We start from the raw sequence: 26,301 nt of genomic DNA, 5'->3' as shown, positions 1-26,301 counted from the left end.
TGACTTACAATTCACCTGATTCACATTTTAAAAAAACAAAACAAAAAAACTTATGGTGCTTTCTAACATTGAATGTCTTTAATGCTTTTCTAATATGACAAAATTCCTTTAAAACAGCTTGATACCAGCTGGGATGAAAACACATTTGGAAAAAACAAAAAACCATGTAAGGATGTCTATCCATATCGAATTTGTCCTACCTAATTCCTCTAGCCATTGTCTTTTCTCCTCTGCTTTCTTGGAGTCAAACCGAGTCTCATTGAGGGTACCAGCCTGATGGGGGAAAAATGGTTGTTATATTAAAATAGGAGAGAAAAAACAAGATAATAAATTCCATATCTTCCCTTACTTTAAAAGAAAATTAACACGCACAACATACCAAATTGGTTTGTTCCCAATTTCCATCATCTTCTTCTTCTTGATTTTCTTTTTTTTTTGTTTTACTGCGCTTACAACACATTAAGGTCATATCAGTGCCAGTAAAAAGGAAGAAAATGGTATAGTAAAAAGTTTTAGAATAAAAATTAAAGTACCCATGAAAAAGGAAGACATAGGGGAATTAGTTCAAATAGGGAACAGATGTAGAGTCCAAGAGTACACTATCAAAGTTCTTAGTTTGAGATCACCTAAATGTCTCATTCTGGCATAAGCACAGTTCCCGACTAAGAGGAATACACTCAAATGTTTACAAATCATATGGGTATATGTAAAACAAAAACAAAACAATACAATGCATAACAGAGAGATTATTTACAAAAGAAATAAAATCATCTCCCAAAACTCTAATTATACATTTGACCGTTTCTCTCCCAGCCAGGGCCAGGACAAAACCACGAAATCTCATTCCAAGACAAAGACAGAAAGAATGTTGGACAGCAAATAGAGGGGGATTGAAGACACAGTAAGTGCCTCCCTGCCCACTATGGGAGGTCAGGAACCCTACCAAGCTTCTTCTTCTTCGTTCTGTAGAAAACTCAAGATTGAGAACTGAACTACATTTGATTTTGAAAAGAAATTACGATAATAAAATCGAAATTGATGACGGATTTATAAACGTGTCATTTCATGAACTTTGAAGCTTGAAGATGTCACTGAATACACAATGACACCAAACGATTAAAAAGATCAGGGCTGTCAGATTCCACTTAAAATTTTTTTTTTTTTAATTGAGCTTTTATATATCCACTAAAGGTGCTCAAAGCGCTTTACAAGGGGTCCCTAGTCAACAGCAACACAACATTTAGGACGAGACATGATACCTGTTAGGCAATAGATATTACATATTTTTTAGGACAGAGACAACGCTGTTAACGGCCAGGTACTTATTTTACACCTGAGTATGGTGAGAGAATGAGTAAAGAGCCTTTTCCAAGGACTCAACTATGCGCTGAGCGAGGCTTGAACCCAGGACCATCCGACCCGAAAGCGAGTGTCATACCACTAGACCACATAGCCACACATCATTAGGTGGTGGACAATTACATTGTCGGATAGAAGACGGGTAATTATGTGGGATTCGTCATTTAATATGCATGTCCTCTCTTTGGTCTTGAGACATGTTAAATGAAGATGACCTTTAAAAGCCTGCATGGTGCATATTCAGCTGCGTTTCCACTACAACAAGCCTTCATTTTTTAGACATATATACATAAATCAGAAAAATAAGTAATTTTGTTATGAATTCTTTGAGTTTTTTAGGGGTAACTAAAGCATCTCACAATTAAAAAGGCAAAAGGAAAGCTACTCTCTTTTGAATGGTTTCTAATTCAGCTTCCAGACGGACAGCAAGGACATTTTAGAGTTAAAAAGAATAAGATGTCCATTGCGCAGCGTTGTGGCTATGTGGTCTTGTGGTATGACACTCGTTTTTGGATTGGAAGGTCCTGGATTCGAGCCTAGCTCGGCACATAGTTGAGTCCTTGGAAAAGGCTCTTTACCCACATTCTCTCATCGTGGATATTGCACTATATAAAAGCTCAATTTTTTTTTCTCCTTCAGTACAGAATTAGGTCAAGACAAAAATCTATCTTTTATTGATTTTGTTAAAACATACAAGATTTTATATCTGTCACAAATTCTACATAAAAGATAGTTATAGTAATTCACTTTCTTAACCAACTAAAACCAGCAGCTTGAAATGGTCTATACTTACCCCTACAACCATGGAGCTTCTCATTGCAGCAGGGGCATCAAATTGGACTGTTCCTGATTCTGGGGCTCTTCCTAGGACGGGCACATCTTCCCTGGGACTCGGCTTCACTCTGTAACAATCACATGAAAAAACCACGACACAATGAGATATGATTTTTTTTTTAAAACAACCAAATATGTGAGAAGACAAGCCTACCTGGTATTATGTCAGAATGAACCAGATATAGAAAAATGAGTTTTAAGCAGGGGTACCAGCAACTGGGTTAAAAAAAATTGCAGACTTTGAATGTTTTGGGGAAAAACCTGCAAACTTACTTATATTACAACAACAAAAAAAGAAAAAAAAGAAAAACATTAAAAAAGAAAAAAAACAAAACAAACCACCTAGAAAAAGCCAGCCAGACGTATATCCGGATTTCTGTGAATCCAGCCATCTGGCCCCAATTGTTAAATTAACAATTAGAAGAATTAAGAAATTCACGTGTTCTGAAGTTGAAGAAATTAAACCCATACTCCTGAATGAAGGCATTTTTATTATGTCGGGATTATTTAGGAGATGAAAATTGAATTTATGACCAAAAAATATCAGTATTGAGTTGAGTTGATATGCTTTATTGAGGAGAATGATTAGTCTTTTATAGAGTGCCAAAAGAGACAATGCTGTTAACAGTCGGGCATTAATTCCACACCTGAATACGATGAGAGAATGTGAGAAAGAGCCCTTTCCAATGACTCAACTAAGCGCCGCCAAAAGCAGGACTCGAACCCTGGGCCCATCTGTATGAAGGCTACTGTCATACCACTAGGCCACATCGCACACAATTGATGGAGACCCTATACTCATCGAGTAGCAAACAGGACTGAGTCAATCAAGATAAATGTATAATAAGAAAAGTAAACAAAAAAGGGAAAAGTAAAAAATGAAACCTAAAAAAAAAAAAAAATTCATTAAAAAAACCCCAAAAATCCAAACTTTCTTACTGTCCTCGTCGAGGTGACGTCTGTACGGGAGATTTATGATACACAAACCTATCTGCCCACTGGTCTTGCACTCCGGCCTTGTCACGCTCTCTCTCCATTTGCTTCTTTAGGCGCTGCTCCTCTCTCTGTTTATCTGTAGAATGGGTATGGAAATCAAATCGATTAAGGTAAAAGCATTGCTTAGAAAATCAATGTCATTAAAAACAATGAAGAACAGTGGTGACTTTGGAGATTAAATAAGGTGAAACAATTCTTTACAAATCCAAATAAAACAGGAAAAGGCATCACAACAGAATCCAATGTAACCAAAAACAGCGTAGAGTAGTTAAGGCTCTGGAGATGAGACGATGCAAAACAAACAGTATTGAACCAAAATGATACAACAGCTTCAAACCAGATCAAAGTACTTTACACAGTGAGTTTTTCACAAAATGCCTAGTAATATATAGGGAGTAAAAAAGACTCTTATAAAAGATACAACACAAAATAAATGACGTTTCAGCCTTTGGCCTTCTTCAGGTAAACAAGAAAAGGAAATATGTTATATTACAATTGCATTATGGTTAAAACATTATAGGCACCTCTAGATTTAAGTAAGTTTTCCACAGTTGTTATATTACAAATTACTTTTGAACACATTTCTTTGGTTTTGATTATTTGATGTACATTTCTAACATTTTCATGTTTTTCTATGTTGGTAGCGTGTTAAATATTTCGTAAATGTATCTGTATAAATCAAAACACTTTGAGGTCTCGACAAAAGGCTCATTAGAAATATGCTGATTATTATTATTATTATTATTATTATTATTATTATTATTATTATCTAATAACTAAAGTAAATGTCTAATAATAGTTTTGTAAAGCACATCGATCAAGCTTATGTTGCATGAAATGTTGCCGTGATATAAATGTACACTATTACTATTATATTAATTATTGTTCAATACCTTTCATAGTCCACAGCTTCAAGCAGATTGGCATTTACGCTTTTATAAATAAAACATTTTTTTTTTTTTACCCTTGACAACCTTTTATAACTAGCTTTACGTAAATAATTAGGAGGGGGGGGGGGGGGGGGGGGGGGTGAAGTGGCTGAGTGGTCAAGGCATTGCACTGTGAATGGAAGATCCCAGGTTCGAACCCCGCTTCAGGCACTTTCACTTTTTTCCTTGAGCAAGATTATCAACCCCCTGTTTGCTCACATGGACAACAAGAGTGATTCCTGTTGACATCAGTCATCTTGTTTGATGAATTATCTACATTCCTTTGTGGAATGCCTAGGTGATGATATCTTATGATGTCGTGGCAGAAGGGCATAACTAATTATTTTTAATTAATTATGTAAATACTTACTGAGTTCAGCAACCCACTTCCTCCATTCGATTTCTTTTTTGGACAGATAAGCACTTTCCTCTTCATCGTCAGTTGACTGTAAAATCAAATGTGACGAGTCATTGGACATTGTGGGTTGTAATGATAAAAACTTGAATTGAATACAGTCAAGTTGTTAATTTCTTCATCAAACAAATTAAATAATTGATTTCAAAGGCTAATGAGAAAATTTATTTAAAAACTAAATATCAGTAAACAATTAACTAACCATAGTAGAGTTGGATAATGCCCACCGATAAATGGTGAAAAAGTATTCATCCATTACATTGGCTCTTCACAAACAGCAGTAAAATAAAATGCATTGGCCCGTTCACAAAGCAAATTTTTAAAAATGAATTAAATGAACTATTTACCACCTTCTTCGCCCATCTTAATAATTTCATTCATCTGCTACGTTGACTCAGTAAAATAATACACATTGGCATAAAGCAACATTTTTAAATGAAATGAACAAAATATTTTTTACCTTCTTCACCCATCTTAATAATTTTCCATTTTCCAAGAAAATGATTTAACATATCAAGCTTCCACTTAATCGGTTGGGTAAAATATGTCAATAGTTATGAATATCAACGTAAACCAAGCAATTACCTTTTATACCTCAAATCACACATTGCTAATTGGGAAAATGTAACACATTGCATTAAAATGTTAATGGAATATGAAACCTTTACATTATATCTTATAAGAGAAAATAATTTACATTTATACATAGAGAACATTTCTCTGATGCTGATGAAAAATGGGAGTAAATAGCTATAAAATGGATCTACAGTACCTATAACAAATCTATAAATTTACTCATACTCTATAAACAAAGTACAAGACAAAATCTGCAATAGATAAATCTTTTTAAATTATTTTTTTGGAGTCTTTATGTTATATATTGTACTTTGACATTAGATAACAAATCCCATTATATACAAGCACTGCTTGACAAAATTGTATTATATTGTTATAGAGAGCCTTGATTTCAAATTGCTATAATGGAAGGGCATTTCGTTTTTCTATACTTGCTACTGGTACACTTGCAACTACAACCAGTTGAAGAAAGCTTAATCATTACAATTAAGAAATCAACACCTTTTTAGCTAACATATAATTGATTCAATAGATATACTCTTTCTTCTTTTAGTTACTTTTAAAATTTTTAATTGAATTAATTCATTTGATTGCTCAGGATTTACATTTTCCAAATCAATTAAAATAAGGGATCAATCAGGTAATTCATGACGTCGAAGACAGATCCTCTCTGTTTATTAAAAAATATTAATACAAAACATATGTTGAGAGATGGTTAGATGAAAAAACATGAATTCCAATGTAAAGAAAAGATGCAACGGTTAACAAACTGGCAATGAGGAAATGTTATGCTTAATTAAGTTGCAAGTGAGTAATTGAATAATGGATGAAAAAAGATTTTAGCTGTCGTATTGTGACTGCTACAGCTTGGAAGTTGTCAAGTTTATAGTGATTAAATTTGCAAAGAAAATAATGTCATTTTAAGCCAATGTGTCAGATTTCATTCTGAAACAAACGATTACCTGCCAAAAGGGCAATAAATAGTTATTTAAATATATTCGTATCTCTATTATAATCCCGACTAACTTTTCAATTACTTGAAATTTTGTATTCTGGAGATTACCAAAAATGAGCATTTTCAACCAGAAAAACACATTAAGGTTTGAGAATGTGCATTTTGGATGTAAAAACTCTTATATTTTCTACTTACTCGTTCTCAAATTAAGTGTTTGGATTCATAATTATGAACATCCGAAATATGAAATGCGAATAACTGAACTGCCCTTTTGATGAAAACATTGAGATAAAATATCATTTCAGTCAAATCAAACCATCTGTTATAGTTTTAACATTATAAAAAGGTAAGCAACTGTGGTTGATTTTGACATCAAACTTCAAGTGGTGGCTTTCCACATTCAGATGGATAAAAGAATTATATGAAAAACAATGGGGTGAAAAAAATTTAAAGGCAAATTTATCTATTTCAAATAATTTCCCAGCTAATTGTAAATTACTTCATATAACCTTCACAAATTTAATAGTTTTATTCAACAAGTTTTAATCTTTTTCCTTTTTTTTTTTCTTGTTTTGTTTTTTATTTCTTCTTTTTTTAAATATTCTATTAAAGCAATTATTCGTTTGTCTTGTTTTGTTGCTTTTCCCCACTTATTTGGAAGTACAGAAGGGGGGAGGGATAGAGTTATCAAAAGGTTATCTGATTATCTACTGACATCTGGAAGTTTAAGGGTTATAAAACCACACACTAACAATATGCACTGCATCACTACACGGCTCAAATCAGTAATCAGCATGTTGGAGATGATAACAATTATAATAATAATTATACAGTAATAATAATAATATCAATAATAATAATAATAATAATAATAATAATAATAATAATAATAATAATAATAATAATAATAATAATAATAATAATAATAAAAAAATAACAAAAACTAGGGTTAGAAATCAGATGATTAAATAAACAAACTAACATTTAATCTTATTATTTCCGAAAGAGAAGAAATACTGAATAATAGAATTAAAATCCTTGACTGTAGTAAGTGATAATACAGTAATGTTGGCCATCACCAAAGACTAACACAAACCAAACAATCCACTGGTACAAAAGATTAAGATGAAACACTAGCCATTGTGTTACAAATTATATGATCCATTGTCTCAAATCAGCATTATGTCGAGATGTTCTAGACGGTGAACATTGAACTTGCATCCAGAAAAATGAGAGCATTGTGAGGAATTTTGTGTTTTATGAAGAGGAAAGAATATGTATATACATATACTCTTGAAGTCCTTAACACAGTAAATTATCATTATTCAGATTACTTCAACTTTAACTACATCAAATTTAAATTGAAAACTCGTCTTTTTGTCTCGTGATTTTTATTTTGTCAAGAAAGTTTTACCTATCCCGTGTGCAAAATGTGATTGTTGCCTAATAGCCATTGTCGTTTAAGTAATTGAAATTGCTATGTTTTTAATTTTCACTGTATTTGTTTATTTATTATATGAATGTAAAGCACCTAGAGGCTGTTGGAATGGGGGTAAAGCGCTATACAAACGTCATTTATTATTAATATATATAATTATTATTATTATATTATTATTATTATTATTATTATTATCACCATCATTTTCATCATAATTATTATTAATTTTATTATCATTAATATAATCATTAAATCGTCTGGCTCCCCCTTCAACATAATACCAGATAGAGACAGAGAATCACATTTATAGTAACCACACAAGAAATACAGAGGGTGGTATATATCATACAGAAGCAGCGGCACTTCTACTTCGGATCTATATACAAATATATACTACACCAACCAATGGTTTACTCCTCGAGGGTTTCGACTCTTCTTCCTTCTTCTTCCTCTCTTCCTCTTTGCTCTCTTTCCTGGCTTTAGCCTCCGCGTCTGCTGTGGACGATTCCTGTGGAAGCTCATCAACATCTTTGTCATCACGTCTGCTTTTTCTTTTCTTATCTACTTTCCCTTCATTTTTGTTGGACTCCTTAGAATCCTCATCAATTAAACCAGACTTATTCAACGTAATGCTTATTTCTTCCTTTTCTTCTTCGTTTTTATCAGTTTTACCCTTTTTCTTAGTAATAAACACAATTTGTACCTTTTCTTCATTAGGGGATTTTTCATGTCTGGTCCTGGAATCATCCCTACTTTTCTTCTGCTGCTTCTCCGATCTTCCAGCGGCAGCATCATCTTTCCTCGAGCCCCCATCTGTTTTCCTTCCCCTCTCCGCACCTGCGTTATCCCTTTCAATTTTTCTCTCCACTTTTGATTCTTTTTTCTGTTTTTCTTCTAAAATCTTCTTTACAATTCTCTGCTCCTCTTCTTCTTTCTGCTTCTCCGCCTCTTGTATTTCTCTACGCAGTCTCTCAATGTCACTCTCCAAGTCCTCCTACATGGACAGAGAAAAATAATAATAAAAACTGAGCATTAAAAGATATGAATCAAATAAAAAGAAATAAAATTCCTTGTGCTTATTGTCTAGGGAATTTGGTCTTTAGGGTTTATGTCGAGTAAAGGCTGAAATAACCCAGACATCAGTTGCAGTGCAGGACTGCAAAGTGAGCATTAGGAGATAAATTCCATGCTCAATCAAGGAAAAAAAAAAAAGATGCTGACAGTGGGGATCAAACTCAGGTCTCCCTGGTGGATACATAATGCCTTACCCACTCAACCTCTTACAATAACTAAGTGTTAAAATATACAATATTAGTACAAGCTTTTGATAAAATGAGAGAAAACAGAATTAAGAGAAAAACCCAACCTCGCCTTTCATCAACTTCTTATTTCAAACTTAAAATTCTTGTACCTATTAATTAATTATTAATTCATTATTTTTTTCTTAAAAAGAATGGAGCTTTGAAATCTGCGATGTTTTGTAAAGCATTTTGAGCACGTTTATTGGATATTGCGCTATATAAAAGCTCAGGTTGTTTGTTTTATTTCCTGGTATATGTTGTTATCCACAATACCAACGGCACAAAAATATGTGAAGATACAAAATGACTGCAGTTGAGTTGCTGGATTTAAATAGATCAATATTTACAATAAAAGACAAAACAAAACAAAAATTATGACAAGAGATTTTCAGATAAATCAAAAATATATGAAAAGATAAGACTGGAAAAATCAAGGTGTCAGCCATAAAGTGGCTGAGAATAAGACTCTTGCCCATGGATAAAACCGATGTTGAACTTAATAATTTGGATAAAGCAATGCCCTACCCACATAGCCATCTCATCTACCATTATTATAATTCAGATAAACTGAAGTAAGAATGAAGTGTTTTAGCTTTATCTTCAACCTTCCCAAATTCCATAGAATAAATTTATTAAATTGAGAAATTAGGGAGCAGGCACTGGAGTAAGATAAGGATACGAAACAGTGCCAGACAAAGCAAGAAAGAAAAATACATGACAAAAAAAAAAGTGTCTTTCTCGACTAGGGATCAAACCTCAGACCTCCTGAATACACTGTTTCATGCACACTTTATCAGGTGCATTAGTACCATGTCATAACATGACACAGAAATAGGAATTGAATTCGAGAGTACGCTTGTGGTATAATGTATGTCATACTGACTGCATTTCAGATTGAATTGATCAAAAAAAAAAAAAAAAAGAAGAAAAAGAAGAAAAAAAAAAAGGAAAAGAAAGACTGATGCAGACATTATTATTTACATGTTTGTTGTTTTTCATTTTAAAAAGAGAATTTAAATCAGATATTTTGGTAATTTTCATTATTTACAACATGAAGCAGAAAGAAGCAAAGCAGGTTGAGAATTGAATAACATTTAAAGTCTGAGATTTAATAAATTTGTAAATTTGATATTCAGAGTTTAACATTGTACTGAATTCAAATAAATGGTTAGTGTGGTATAAAATTGATAATATAAATTATAATAAATTATAGAAATTATAGAAAATGTTTAAATGTTTATATTTTTTAATGCTTGTTTATTTGTTTGTTTGTTTGTTTGGGTGATAATTTCTCATTCCAACAATGTTTATATCCCATAACATTTTTTATCTCACAGTTGCATTGTAACTCAAACAAGTCAAGGGTTTTTTTAGAGTAGCAGATATCAATTCAAGATAACAGATATGCCAGCGATGGTTTGTTTTGCTCTAAATAAAAAAATTGCGTTGTAATTCATCAGTTCAATACTGCTAAAGAACCTTTGATTTCAAGACAAACATCTGAAAACGTGTGTATGAAACTGTGCCAGACTAAGCAGTAAAAAAAAAAAAAATTAAAGTAAAAAAATCAACCTTGAATGATTGATTCTTGTATTTTTGTTCCTGCGCTGTCTGGCAACGTTTCACACACACCTTTTTCACATTTTTATCTAAACTCTCTCGAGTTCATCAAGATTGAAAATCGAATACTTGTATAATTTTTCCATTCATATGAACTCCTGAGAGTTGAAAACCGATGCTTGCTCCCAATTTTTTTTAACACTGATTACAACAGTTGCAATCAGAAAAAAAAAAAAAAAAACCATGATGATCTTCAAGAAGTAAATGAATTTAAAGTGTGAATAAACGTTACCATGCATAGAACAAGACTGCGATGCCACATGCTGTTAAAATTTGCTCCGTTATCTCCATGAAGGCTCTCAATAAACATTAATCATTAAAAACATTCGTGAAAAGTGTATTAACATGAAACTGAACAACAGGGGCTCAGCATGACAAACATTGCAAGAGACATAATATGATTTTTTATTTTTTTCATTGATCAATTTCATTCTAAATAAATGTTTCACATTAATAACGACTTTGCTTTATACACAAAATATGTGTATAAAAATCGTTTGTTTCTGTCAAGAATTACAAATATGTAGCGATCAAAGCCTTGAAAAGGAAAACCTATTCCTGAGTCGATGTTTTCACATCAATCAAAGAAAAAAAAGAAAAAAAGAAAGCCTGAATAGATTGCTAAACCCATCTTTACAGTACTCATAAAGGCAAGCAGAATCTTGAGAGTAGTTTTATTCCTATAAGTATGTGACATTATTGACTGACACCTTATGGCATTCCTGATATTTATCATATCACTGGTTATTGGTTTCATGTTTTTGACTTTAAAAATATTTTTTCCAGTTGGCTTAAGAAGGAATTAACCCCAAAACCCTTATCTTTATAACCTTTTCATGAATTATTTTATTGAGAATTACATATTTATCTATTCCGTCAGTTTGTTGAAAATGAACATACCGCCCTTAATAAAATCTCTACGTTGAATACATCACCACCCCATATCAGTCGATTAGAAATTAGAAGCAAGCTTACGCATGCAATGGCCTTAGTCTATATTCACTTCTCCTTCCACAAAATAATTCCATTCTTGTCACTGATCACATTATCAACCTTCTAGAAATGTTATAAATATTATTTTTCTCTTTAAAAAAGAGAACTCTGTAATAGAACAGTATAAAAAGGGACTACAAAGGAAAATTAAGCTAAAGAGAGAAAATAAAAGCGAAGATGGTTCAAATGTATGCTAAAATATTTAGATTACACTGACAATTGATCGTTAAACAAAATTCACTCAGACCACAAAATTGTGTTTGGACCCAAAAACCTTAAAAGTCCAAACAAAATATTTTTTTCTTAAATAATTAAATCTGAATCCCATTGAATGGATAATGTAACCAATGAGATGGAATTGAAGGATAGGTGAACAAACAAACCATCTTCAGCCGTTCAACAAAATATTTCTCTGCATTGACATGCTGCGAGTTTTGAGAATAATAATTTTGAAAGAGCCATACCGTCCAAAGCCAATGAAGTAACTTTAAATGACGAGGATGTTGAAAAACCTAATAAAATAAAATAAGTTCTTTATAAAATTCATCTCCATAGATCAAAGCACCTCACAAAGCTTTACTTATTCCCTAATAGGCTTTGTGGAACAAAATTTACATTTCTTATAGTACAAGTTGCCTGCTGGACACATTTTTGTAGGAATAACCAGTAAGACACTTGGCTACCTGCGACACACAATAAGGATATGGGACATGAACCATTTAGAGAAATGCCACAAAATGCCATGTTACAAGTTTTTTTAAACAATCCACAAATTAATTTTTTTAAAATCAACCAATGTATACGTGGTCTCTATAGTGTCTGATCAATGGGGATTGTTGTTTCACTAGGCTATAACTAATATGACTAAATTTTCAAGAATATTTCGAAAATGCTATTAACTCCCTCGTTTTCACACGGATGGATGAACATAAGAACAAATTATGTTCCATTTTCATTCATGTCGAAAACGAAAAAGTTAAATAAGCTGATGAATAAAATGTATAAATTTTCAATCAAATGAGTAAAAAAAAAAAGGCATATTTATGATGAAGAATTAAAAAGTTTGAACTAGGTGGTAGTGCTAAAACCGATGATCAAAAACAACTTTTTAAAAAAAGCATGATGAACAGTCTTTTGAACGTTTGATTTTGAAATTATTAAATTTTCTTCCTAAGACGGACGATTAAAAATAAATATTTTAGTATAAACCAAAAGACCAATAGTTCAAAAATACACCTAAGTGTTCAAACAAATTCCATCTAAGAAGAAATTCTATAAGACAGAGTTTTCATCTTAATACTTCATTTGCTCATTACAAGAAAAACTTTTCTTTCCTTAATTTATCTTGTTTTTTTTTCGTCTTGTTTCTTTGCTTCAATAAAACACTGTACACAGCTGTTGAAAGAGTATTAAAAGCTAATGAAAAAGTTGATAATGTGCAATTCAATGGAAAAAAGAAAGAAAGAAAATAGCATTTATTTATTTTTTCTCCAATTTCTTACCCGTTGCTTCTGGTGTTTGGCTTTGAGTTCAACTTCTCTTTCCCTGGATTGTGACACAGGTTTCTTTTCAACTTTGACCTCATCCGCCTTCCCTAGAGGAGCACCAGCACCGGGTCTTCCCCAAGGATCATACTCTTTCTCAAGCTCAGCTGAAACATTTTTTTATTCTTTTTTAAAAAGTCAAATACACAAAAATCTAGTTGTAAAGATCACAGGTGGGAATTGTTTGTTTTGTTTGTTCTTAAGGGTTTTACAGCGCTTACAAAACATTTAGGTCATATCAGCGCCAGTAAAAAGGAAGAAAGTGGGGTAGTAAAAAGTTCTAGAATTACAATTAAAGCACCCAAGAAAAGGTAAGACAAAGGGGACTTGGTTCAAATAGGAAACAGATGTAGATTCCAAGAGCACACTATCAAAGTACTTAGTTTGAGATCACCTAAAAGTCTAATTAAGACACAAGCACAGGTCCCCACTAAGAGGAATGCACTCAAATATTTACAAATCATAATATATAATATGTAAATAAAACATAATACAGTGCATAACAGAGAGATTATTTACAAGGGAAAAAAAAATATCATCTCCCAAAACTAACTATACATTTGACTGTTTCCTTCCCAGCTAGGGTATCCGACCAGTGTCAGGGCAAAACCAAGTAATTTCATCAAGACAAACAGAAAGCATGTTGGAAAAAAGATAAAGGGGGATAGAAGACACAGCAAATGCTTCTCTGCCCACTATGAGGTGGGAATAGAAAATTAATTTGATCAGGAAAAGGTAAAAGAGTTTCTGAAAGGCAAATAGTAACATACAGGAGGAGTTTGAATTCATCCTTAATTAACATCAACTATTGACATTTATTCACTAAACATCAGTGACTGCAATGCAACGAGGCTTGTTAATGCTCTCTTGTTGAACACATATATATTTCAAAAATTAAGCAAACTTACCTGTGATATGTAATTGGAACTCAGACGAGTCTGATTACGATTGGGAACAAATGAAGAATCACGGCATAACTGTCAGGCTTTAACGCATCATAACAGACGAATGGAACAAATGAAACAGGATGGGACACATACATACACATATTATCTATAACACTATTATAGTCTCAAGGATATTTAAGAATGGGTGGGCACATGAACTGACAGTCACAATGTGATTCTTCACTTGTAACCCGATTCGGAATTGGGGGCACGAGGAAGAGTATAAGATAGAGGAGAATGATATATTTCGGACTCGTTGTGAGAGAATAAAAAAATAAATACATAAAATAAATAATGAATTAATCAATTAATAACATAATTCCTGGTACGCTTGTCCAAACAATCACCTCTTTCCATGGCCCACTGTAAGCGCTTCCTCTCCCCTACAGTCATGTGTTTCAGTGGGACATTGGGAGAAATGTGGGCCACTCCAGCCTCCTTCTTGGCCTCACCAAGGGTGGACCTCCCTGTGTTCAGAGGGCTGCTTTCTTTGTTGTCTCCACCATCTTTGCTCTCATCTCTTCTTGTCGTTGACTCTCTTTCGTTTCTGATGAGTTCATGAATAAACGAATAAATGCATGTTTATTGATGGTATGCATTTATATAAAATACTCATAACATCTGCCAGCCTCATAAATAATAATAATAATAATAATAATATTAATAATAATAATAATAATAATAATAATAATAATAATAATAATAATAATAATAAAAATAATAATAATAATAATAATAATAATAATAATAATAATAATAATAATAATAATAATAATAATAATAATAATAATAATAATAATAATAATAATAATAATAATAATTCCCTTTATTCATCCCTAAGGGGAAATTTTTCTTTCAGGTCTATTCCAAGGGAAGACTGGAATACCCCACGCATCAGCCGCAGTGCAGTGCTGCAAAGGGAGCTAAGGCTAGGTGATTTGCTCAAGGTCACACAGCGCGGCGGGTAGTTGAACTTGGTACCTTTCGGGTTAGAAGCAAAGACCATACTGCTGCCCCAACGTACCAACACACAAAATTGTGTGTAACCTTTAAAGTTTACAGTCTGATTGATGGAATATAGTGAGAGAACTAATCAGCCAAGAGGCTGTATAAAGAAAATAACAAAGAGCTGAGTGATGTCAACTTTGTTCCGATAGTTTGCATTGAACATTTTCGGAATGACTGCCTTATGGATCTAAATTCATTGGATTGGATGGTAATGACTTTTCTACTTACCCTCTACTCCTCGTCTTTCGTCTTCTCTCCTCCTTCTCTACCCTGGGACTTTTTTTGGTCACCACGTCCCCATCCCCTATCAGATCGTAAATCCCCAGAGGAGGCGAACTCCCACCATCCTCGTCTCCAGGCACCCGCTCATCACTACTCGCACCGCCGTCATCACTCTCGTATCTCTGCACTTCTATCTTATTCGTGTCTGTGTCTGAAACAATAGGATAATAAATTAATACAAAATAAACATACTGACGTCACTCAGCTCTTTTAATCATTAGTTCTCACTTAACTATCAATCGGACTATAAATGTTTATAAGTTACACATAGATTTGCATGTTGGTGCATTATACCTGTCTAGCAGACATTGTGAGTATTTTACATAAACACATAGCATCAATAATAATTAAACATGGCAATTTTAAAGAGGTTTACTCCATACAAAACAATCTCTAAGAGTTTCACATAAATGGAAATACAATTTCTAATCTAGGGTGCCAGGTTTGAGTCCTTGCACTGGCGATTTTTTTTAAAAAGAGAAGAAACAAGAAGAAAGGCATTTAGGAAACATGACATAGGTTTGGTCCAATCATCTTAAGAGTGCAAGAAGTTAAGAACCAAAACATTTGCTTGACGCTCTATATTACTTCCTTTAAGACGATCTGCTTTTGCCCTACCCGAGTTCCTGGAGATCCAACCCCATGATAACTAAAAAAATCTTTGATCCTTAAATATAATAATAAATAATAATAATGCGTAATTTCTATAGCGCCCATTTCCACCAAAAGTGCTCGGAAGTGCAAAAACAAATAGAGTCGTTCTGTCCCCTATCGTCCGCTAAGAGCTTGTCACGCAACTAATTCGGCCATTGTTTTCTCTCTTGCTGAAGCAATTTGATGAACATGATGAATCATCTTCCAGAATAACCTATGAATCATCTTCCAGAATAACCTCTGTATGAGTCCTTGACTAGTTTTGCCGAGGATGATTTCTGTCTTTCTCTTTTTTGTCCTTCCCTCTCCCTTTCTGCATCAGTGCCAATCTATCTGCTTTATTTTTTCCCCTCTCCTGACGTTTCCTTTCCTGCTCAGTCTTCTTTGTAGCCTTTTTTTCTGCCTGCCTGATAGCAGCCACTGTAAAAAGACAAACTATTTAGCAACTATTTACACATCTAGGTATAGGAAATAAAAAAAGACAACACAAAACGTTTTAAGGTGTTTGGTAGGTTTTTTAAAGACCCATTTAAAGTGTTTGGTCGTTAGGGGACGGGACATGCGAAAATGCCCTTCCCTCACCGACCAACCTGTTTTCAGGGCACCATGGAGATTCAACACCGATTTGACAATAATAATGCCTAAATATTGATCCTAGGAGGCAGTTTTAAGTCACTCAATGTATTTCTACAGTTAGTTACATTCAGCTTATTTGTCAGTCAGGACAGACGACATGCAAACCGTAAGACAAGAAACATTTTCATCTTACCTGAACAAAATTTGTCAATTTGAGTGAGCTTTCGCTACAACTTGCTATTTTGACAGTTTGTAATGGCGGAAGCAGTCTTCGTAAATTATGTAATTGGGTTATTACAACTAAAGTCATTCAATTAAAGATGTAACAAAACAAAAACTCTCTAATTGGTCGGTAAGGGAAGGGACGACTCTATGCACATGCGTTCATATACAATGAACACACACAGATATTACTCTGCCACCATGTGGAACGTAAGCTCCAATGTAAACAAAAATAAGTTATTTACATTAAGGGAATCCCCGTTTCACAGTGCACAATACCATCTGGGTCATGTAATATGTGCATTATAACGCTATCAGAAATAAAATAATTTGAAATTGAAACATAAAACAAATCCTTAACTCTTTCAGCGCTGAGGCTATATTCGCATTTCCATCACAAAATGGCTGACACCTGATTGAGGCAGCATGACATCGACAAGCTAAGATAAAGCGACATTCGAATTTGGTTAAAAATCTCAAGTAAAATACCCCCCCTAGGGCCAAATGAATGCTTTGATGAAAGAAATGATACCCTTGGTTCAATTAATAGTACTTTTGTTGAAAGATTGGATTACATGATTGTTTTTGCCTTTCAAGACCGGCCGCACTATGTGGTCATTGGCCAGTAGAACATATTCTGCTCTGGCCGCACCTTGCGGCCAATGGCGCTGAAAGAATTAAAATTTTGTACACATTTCCGACCATAGTTTGAAACTAACCCCAATGTGCTCACTTCCTTTTATCATAGGACAACAGAACTGTATTTATCGTCTTTTCTTACCAAAACTGATTTTGAGTGGATTGTCTGCCTTGCCTTCACCTTTGTTGAGGGCACCAAGAGAAGTCAGAAGGGCTGCAAGTTGGTCCTGAGTAAGAGTGACGGTCCCTGGACTGATGTGAGTTGATCCTGGTGGAGGAACTTGTTCTCTGGGCCTGTATCTGAGGGTTTGAAGATCAAGATAAAGATAAAATGATAATGGAAGGAAAATATTCTTTACGTTTGCTTCTTCAGGCGGCCCAATCAAACCTCCCTATATATGATAATAATAATAATAATAATAACAACAATAATAATAAAAGATAAATAAATAAATAAATAAATAAATAAATAAATAAATAAATAAATAAATAAATAAATAAATGAACTTCATAAATCAATACAGAAAGTGGATTTACAAATGACAATTACAAGAATGAATAAATAAGCACTATCATATATATTTACATAATTATATGTTTTTGTTTGTTTTTAAGGGTTTTACGGCGCTTGCAACACATTTAGGTTATATCAGCGCCAGTAAAAGGGAAGAAAATGGGATAGTAAAAAGTTCTAGAATTACAATTAAAGCACCCAAGAGAAAGTCAGACATAGGGGAACTGAGAACAAATAGGGATCAGATGTAGATTCCAAGAGCATACCACCAATGTACTTATTTTGAGATCACCTATAAGTCTCATCCGGACACAAGCACAAAATCCAACAAAGAGGAATACACTCATATGCTTACATTATACATTGAAAATAACAAATATAATAATACATAACAGAGAGACGATTTACAAGGAAAAAAATATCATCTCCCAAAACAATAACTATGCATTTGACTGTTTCCCTCCCAGCTAGGACTCCGGCCAGGGACAGGACAAAACCAAGTAATCACATTCCAAGACAAAAGACAGAAAGCATATTGGAAAACAGATATAAGGGGATAGAAGACACAGTATGTACCCCCCTGCCTACTCTGGGAGGTCAGGAACCCCACCCAGACATAATTATAGAAAGCAATAAAATGTAGTACTAATACTGAATAAAAGGAATAGTAAAAGTGCAACTATAATATTATCAATATTCACATAAAAATATATGTTATATTATGCATGATGTGTATACATTTTATGGTATATAGACAAAGCATGAAAAGGTAAATTATATAAAAACTAAATTTATGTAAAAATATCTATTAAAAAACATCTAATTAAAAAAAAAAAAGATAATGAAAATTATGTAAGTCCTTGAGAGATGTCAACCCCTTCAGGCCAGAGTTTGTTTCCGTTTCAATATCTTGAAATGAACGATGGCTAGCCTTTGTCATGAAAGAGATTTTAAACTTGAGCTTTGATATAGTCCTATATCTGGCTGTGTGGTCTAGTGGTATGACACTCAATTTCAGCTCAGAAGGTTCTGAGTTCAAGCCTCGCTCGATGCATGGTTGAGTCCTTGGAAAAGACTCTTTACTCACACTCTCACCATTTTTCAGGTGTAAAATTAGTACCTGGCCATTAAAAGGGCTGTCTGTCGGGGGAAAAAAAATTGTATTATCATCTATCAGGTGTCATGATTCATTCTATATTTTATGTGTTGCTGTTGGTCAGGGACCCTTTGTAAAGTGCTTTGAGCACGTTTAATAGATATTGCGCTATATAAAAGCTGAATTAAAAAAAAAAAATTTTTTCTTTTTAAATCCACTAAATGTGCTCAAATACATTGGCCACCTACTAAGAAAAGAATAGGATTACGACCCTGTGACTGGGCTCTAGAGGGAAAAAGAAAACGTGGCAGACCCTAAACAATCTGGCAGCAGACTGTTGAAAGAGAAAGAAATGCTGCAGTTTGGACAATGTAGGGCTAGGCAAGGAACACAACCATTGGCATGGTAGAATGGAAACAGCAGATCACAGCCTTATGTCTGTGCCACCTGGCACGAAGAGGATAAGTAAGTATGAAGTAATTTAAAAGCAAAGAAATGGCTCTAAACTCTAGGTCCATGGGCCTCATGAGTCAGAAAGATTACTAATCATGTACCATGAGTTAAATATAGATGCTGTCCTGAGAGGTCCTTACTTGGAGGACATGACTAATAAAGATATTTCAGAAGAGGTAGAAGATCGAGCAGGAGGACAGGAACTACTGTTGTCAATGGCAAAAGAAGGAAATTGTCATGGTTTGGACACACTGTTCACCGTGATAATCTGTGCAAGACTGTCAAGCAGGGAACACTGTAGAGGAACAGAGGAGAAAAGGAAGACATAAAAAACTATGGCAAGACAACATCAAAGAGGGGACAGGCTTGAATCTCAATAGCCTTAGCGTTTTGGCCAGAGACTGTGACGAATGGCGTAAGCTTGTGAAGTCTTCATCCTGAATGTCCCCCAAACGATCAACTGGTCATGGGATTGAGTGAAAGAGTGAGTATCCAAAGATATTTTTACCTTTCCCTGTTCTTTTGAATAAAATCTTTGTTGTCCCTGTTGAACTTTCGCTTTTCATCCTCTCTTTTCCTTTCCAATTCTTCAATGACCTCTGAATGGTCAGGACGTCGGATCTCATGTCGCAACCCTTTTGATTTGTAGCCAAACTGAAAATGAAAATGAAAACTGTCATCTGTTGTTATCATGCAAATATTGCTGCTTGAACTTGAAGCTTAAAAAAGTAAAAAACAATGAGTAAAAAAAAAAATGAAAAGAAAAAAAAAGTAGTCCTTCTGAGCCATTAGACCCAGTTAGGCAGGGTTTATCCCTGTCCCTAGGGTATCAAACAAACAATAGCAATTGCGTGCCAATTCTTAGGATAGGATGTTTGTCGATCGCAATGTACTTCCCTCTAGATCTAACAAATCCAGCTACCCAATCACTTTTGGGCAGAGAAGGTGATCAGAAAAATATCTCGATTTCACCTGGGATCGATCTGAGTCCCTTTGTGTGTGAAGCGAGTGTTCTACAAATAAGCGTTCAAAAAATTTAATTTTATTTGTTCTCAATGTTTACTTGTCTATTGTTTAGCTGACGAAGAGTTTGTACCCGAAACGTCCATTGTCTGTTATAGTATTATTCTCATCCAAAGCCTCTCCTTTATCACTCTTTCATTAGCATTTTCATGATCTCAGGCTTCAGGCAGCCCCTACCGCTCTCTACTTAGTTGGAATTTAATGTTTTTCTTTACACCATCGCTGAAGGAGGTCATAAGTATAACTTACCAGTCATTAAACGGTTTTACGAAGCTTGCAACAGATTTAGGTCATATCAGCGCCAGTAAAAAGAAGAAAATGGAATAGTCAAAATATTCTAGATTTACAATCAAAACACCCAAGAAAACATAAGAAAAAGGGGCTCAAAAGGTTCAAATAATGAACAGATATAGATTCCAAGAGCACACCGTCAATGTACTTAATTTGAGATCACCTTAAAGTCTCACCCAGACATCAATACAGGATCCCACTACAAGGAACACACTCAAATAATTACAGAATACTTAACTAACAATACATAACAGAGAGATGACTTATAAGGAAAAAAATATCATCTCCCAAAACAATAACTATACATTTGACTGTTTCCCTCCCAGCCAAGGACTCTGTCCAGAGCCAGGACAAAACCAAGCAAACTCATTCCAAGACAAAGACAGAAGCAAATCGGAAAACAGATATATTGGGATAGAAGACACGATAAGTGCCTCCCTGCCCACTATGGGAGGTCAAGAACCCCATCCAGTTACCAGTCACCATCCAATACCAAACTACTTAAGATGTAGATAAACATGCCACCATTCACATTCACCTTTGAGGTGTCGAGTCTTACCTTTCGTTTGTCTGTCTTAGGTTGATCTGGGGGAAACATAGAGAGAGAAAATAAACAATAAATTACAAGGTTTAAAAGAACCCCTTTAAAAAAATAAAAAAAAACAAAAAAGAGTAATATTGATAGGAGCTTATTCAGACAGTGAGCTGAGGATCTATCTTCTATGTTCATGCTCATTTATTACGATAATGAAAAGTAACAGAATTATTGGCTTATCATTGACTTCTTGACAATTTAAAATTCCAGTAAAAAAAATTTGGAGTTGATAAAACAATAGACAGTGTTTTCGAATATAATTTCTTTCAAAAGTTTGATGCAATATGCATTTCTTTGGCAAAAAAAAAAAACCTTGAAGGATAATTTTACCTCTACATCAGTGAATGGCCAATGATAAAACTGATCAATACTGTGAACCATGGATTATCTTTCCATTTCACACATCGGTACTACTTACTCTTTTGCCAAAATATTCCTGGTGCCCCTGAATGGTGACTGACATCAAAACGCACGGCTGAAGAATTTCTGAAAATAAAATAATTTAAATTTCAAAATTAATTCTAGCTCAATAAAAATGATCGTGTGATGGTAAGGTTGCACAAATGAAATTATTTGCTAAGAGTGAGATGGATCACGTCTGCTAGGTTCAGAAAGTCAAAATGAGGGACATTTTGGGACAGAATGAGGGACATTTTGGGACAATATGGGGGGCATTTTGGGACAGAATGAGGGACATTTTGGGACAAAATGGGGGACATTTTGGGACAGAATGAGGGACATTTTGGGACAGAATGAGGGAAAATAAGGGACGAATAATAGTAACACACACTGCCAAAATGTTTTCATTTCTTTATCAGTACAAAATGTAATCTTGACAAGATAAATGTTTTTTTCTGTTATAAACAGTATTTTTTCTCCTCCCCTAATGTATTTAGAGTTGTCCTCAACCTTTGGTCACGTGCCTAATGCACAGACATCGGGTTGAGTGGATTTGATATCCACACACACAAAAAAAAAAACAACAAATCAACAAAAATAAAACGTACAAATAATAAAGAGGTAAAACAAACATATGTGCAGGAGTAAAAAAAGTTAAGACCATGGTTGCCAAATCAGGAGGCAAAAATTTACTGAACACATTGATGGAACCCTGTCTGAGTGCTGAATTCCAGAGAAAAAGACATTATGTACTTATTTTTTTCAGTTTAGCAGGTGAATGGAAAATATATTGAGGGTTTATAGCATACTGAATTCCATTAATATACAGAAAATTGGCAACCTTGCTTAAACATATTTTGACATTCGATTATTGTAAATTGTAAGTACTGTGAATTCCTCTAATCTCTCAACAATTAATATTTTACAACAACAAATCTTTAAAATATTCAATTCGACGTAAATGTTACAAACCTACAGAGACAACACACTTGTTTAAGAGATATATGAATATAATTTTTGAGTCCAAGCGTTTGCCTACTACTACTACTACTAGTGTTATTGATAATGGCCAGGGTATGAGGCATGGCGTCTGGTACTCTTCTCCCGTCCAAGTCCAATGCACTTGACACACCAAGAAGTTATGGTGAAGTACCAGTCTTCTTGTAAAATCTGGTCCTTACTGATAACCGCTTACTTAGGTTGCACCCTATTCTTTTTCCTGTTGATTTAGAAATTAAGACTTCCTGGAAATCTTTCGTGTTCCGTTCTTAGTCTTAGTTCTTACAGACAGACCGAAATCATTTTAAATTTTATTTTTAAATTCGAAGTGACTATTCTCATCCCCCTAGTCTAGGATGCTAGTCTCCATAATAGTAGTCCACAATTGTTGTATGTTTAATCCAAAGGTTAAGCAGTAATTGTTAAGTTTGTCACAGTGCACATTAAAAAATCATCAACAATCGCAAAAAGGCAGTTTTTTCGAATCCAATGCGGGGGGGGGGGGATGAGAATGACAGCCTTTAATTTAAGTATCACTTCTTGCCAAGTTATTGTTTATATTTATGATTGCAACAGTTGTAAAAGATTCATCAAAAGTATCTACCATGTACTGAATCAACTCAAACAGGTCTACAGCCACACTACACTGGTACTCAGTACTGACACTTTTCACACCGCGACAAACAACTAGATATGAGTGAGTAGAAGCGCAGAGACAAGAGAAAAAAATTTTCGCGGCGGTGGTGGGGTTGAACTGCGCCCTATTGTACACAATTGCTGGCAGTGAGAGCGGCCCCACCTCTAGCATCACGAACCAAAATCCGCTCAACCCAAAGTCACCTCCAGACCTCTCTACCACTTCCGAATCGCGTTCTTGCCACCATCGCAAGCAGATTTTTGACCACATTATTAATAGCCAATATTCTCATCAAAACTATAACACAGAACGATTGAGACATTAGCATGCTCGCCATGGTAATTTTAATTCAGAAAAGTGAGTGAGCAGGCACCCAGCCGGAACAACAAAGATATGAAGTGAGTAGAAAAGCGCCAGAAGACAATAGAGAATAAAAAATTTTTTCGCGGCGGTGGTGGGGTTTGAACCTGCGACCCTATTGGTACGACAACTCCGCCTGGCAGGTGAGAGCGCGGCTCCACCGTGCGAGCCATCCACGAACACAAAAATATCCGCCTCAAACCCAAAGTCACCTCCAGATCCCTCTCTCACCCACTTCCCGAGATCGCCGATTCGTTCGCCACCATCGCGAAGCAATTTTTGACCAGCAGTTAAGCTTAATAGCCAATATTCTCATCACAAACATATAACACAGAAACGATTGAGACATTGAGCATGCTCCGGCGCATGGGGTGAATTTTTAATTCAGAAAAGTGAGTGGAGCAGGCACCCATGCCGGTAACAACAAGATATGAAGTGAGTAGAAAAGCGCCAGAAGACAATAGAGAATAAAAAATTTTTTCGCGGCGGTGGTGGGGTTTGATCCTGCGACCTATTTGGTACGACAATCCTGGCAGGTGAAGCGCGCTCACGTGCGGCTCCACGAACAAAATATCCGCTCAAACCCAAAGTCACCTCCAGATCCTCTCTCACCACTTCCCGAGATCGCCGATTCGTTCGCCACATCGCGAAGCAATTTTTGACAGCAGTTAAGCTTAATAGCCAATATTCTCATCACAAACATATAACACAGAAACGATTGAGACATTGAGCATGCTCCGGCGCATGGGGTGAATTTTTAATTCAGAAAAGTGAGTGGGGCAGGCACCCATGCCGGTAACAACAAGATATGAAGTGAGTAGAAAAGCGCCAGAAGACAATAGAGAATAAAAAATTTTGCCCCGAGCATGCTCAATGTCTCAATCGTTTCTGTGTTATATGTTTGTGATGAGAATATTGGCTATTAAGCTTAACTGCTGGTCAAAAATTGCTTCGCGATGGTGGCGAACGAATCGGCGATCTCGGGAAGTGGGTGAGAGAGGGATCTGGAGGTGACTTTGGGTTTGAGGCGGATATTTTTGTGTTCGTGGATGGCTCGCACGGTGGAGCCGCGCTCTCACCTGCCAGGCGGAGTTGTCGTACCAATAGGGTCGCAGGTACAAACCCCACCACCGCCGCGAAAAAATTTTTTATTCTCTATTGTCTTCTGGCGCTTTTCTACTCACTTCATATCTTGTTGTTACCGGCATGGGTGCCTGCTCCACTCACTTTTCTGAATTAAAAATTCACCCATGCGCCGAGCATGCTCAATGTCTCAATCGTTTCTGTGTTATATGTTTGTGATGAGAATATTGGCTATTAAGCTTAACTGCTGGTCAAAATTGCTTCGCGATGGTGGCGAACGAATCGGCGATCTCGGGAAGTGGGTGAGAGAGGGATCTGGAGGTGACTTTGGGTTTGAGGCGGATATTTTTGTGTTCGTGGATGGCTCGCACGGTGGAGCCGCGCTCTCACCTGCCAGGCGGAGTTGTCGTACAATAGGGTCGCAGGTACAAACCCCACCCGCGCGAAAAAATTTTTTATTCTCTATTGTCTTCTGGCGCTTTTCTACTCACTTCATATCTTGTTGTTACCGGCATGGGTGCCTGCTCCACTCACTTTTCTGAACTGAACACAACACAACTACAACGCCAACAACGCTTCCTTCTTTTTCAGAGTTAAATAAAATCTGTGGATTCGTGTGGTCGTCTACTTAAAGAGCAAATTAATTCTTATCAGAAAATGCATCGTATCATATTTTGTCTGTAATTTAAAAAACCGGTAACTATGAAAAATATCACTGTTGACATTGTTGACAAGACCAGTCAAACCCAGATCTTACCCAAAACTCATGGTTGCTGGTTCACTTAATGACGGCTTTTAAATCCTTAAAATTCTCTATTATAGAGACGAATCGAATATTTTATACAACTACACACAAACCAAGGTGTCAATGTATGCCATTGCTCATATTTTCAAAGTAAGAGCAATGCCAAAACGTATTTAGAACTCAAGTCCCAACTTGGTGTTTGTATGTTTTGCAGGTCAACAGACGCTTCCGGAATGCAGCTCCGCGCTGAATGGCGATCTCGCAGGAATGTGTGTAAAATGAAAAATTCGTCGCTTTCTTTCAAATTAATTATGTATCAAGGAATTTACCTGTTTATGTATATAATAAAAACTTGGTTGAACACGCACTTTGTATTCATTTCGGTTTAAGTATCAATATTTAAAAGAAGAGATGGTGATCATTTATGAATTCTCAATTGTTTACCAGGACCAAATTGCCTCTCATAAGTCATTAAGTACGTAATGCAGCAATATAGATAGCTACGGTGAATCAATCGTATTAAAATGTTACCTGACGTCTCAAAGCGGGTTGTTGGGATGAGTAGGCTGGTTAATTTCGAATTCCAACCTTTGACTTATAAAACTTGGGTTAAAATTTAAGCTTACATTGAAAAGAGCGAAGTCGGTTTCTTTAACTAAAGGCATAAGTTTTTGATCATTTCGACTTGACAGAAGGTCAATTTTCTTTTTTATACATTTATATACTCATAACATCCGCCAACGGGATATAGCGTACCAAACACGCTACATTTTAATAACAGACGATGGGTATCTATGTCTGGTCGTGTCAAGTCGGTA

General features: G+C 35.1%; 1 protein-coding gene across 6 annotated transcripts in view; it reads right to left on the bottom strand.

The window, feature by feature from the left end:
- Positions 1-25,718, bottom strand: part of LOC144974788 (uncharacterized) — a 109,940-nt gene extending 84,222 nt beyond the window's left edge. The window contains exons 1-14 of one of the 6 annotated variants that reach the window (XM_078918045.1): positions 25,496-25,718; positions 21,679-21,746; positions 21,225-21,250; positions 19,860-20,005; positions 17,431-17,588; positions 15,144-15,348; positions 14,255-14,454; positions 12,919-13,067; positions 11,881-11,928; positions 7,906-8,496; positions 4,489-4,564; positions 3,133-3,265; positions 2,153-2,261; positions 201-273 (exon numbers count right to left, since the gene is read on the bottom strand). In XM_078918045.1, the coding sequence (XP_078774171.1) occupies positions 201-273; positions 2,153-2,261; positions 3,133-3,265; positions 4,489-4,564; positions 7,906-8,496; positions 11,881-11,928; positions 12,919-13,067; positions 14,255-14,454; positions 15,144-15,348; positions 17,431-17,588; positions 19,860-20,005; positions 21,225-21,250; positions 21,679-21,746; positions 25,496-25,506 (1,993 nt within the window). In that variant the 5' untranslated portion in view covers positions 25,507-25,718. The remainder of the gene's footprint in view (positions 1-200; positions 274-2,152; positions 2,262-3,132; positions 3,266-4,488; positions 4,565-7,905; positions 8,497-11,880; positions 11,929-12,918; positions 13,068-14,254; positions 14,455-15,143; positions 15,349-17,430; positions 17,589-19,859; positions 20,006-21,224; positions 21,251-21,678; positions 21,747-25,495) is intronic. The other 5 variants (XM_078918047.1, XM_078918049.1, XM_078918046.1 and 2 more) reach the window with 5 other exon arrangements.
- Positions 25,719-26,301: the final 583 nt, after the last annotated feature.

This window comes from Berghia stephanieae, chromosome 6 (genome assembly GCF_034508935.2).
Source record: "Berghia stephanieae isolate SIO BIC M18660-M18661 chromosome 6, UCSD_Bste_1.3, whole genome shotgun sequence".
NCBI lineage: Eukaryota > Metazoa > Mollusca > Gastropoda > Nudibranchia > Aeolidiidae > Berghia > Berghia stephanieae.
Note: the sequence above shows the minus strand (reverse complement) of the source record. Positions and strands in the feature narration are given on the sequence as shown.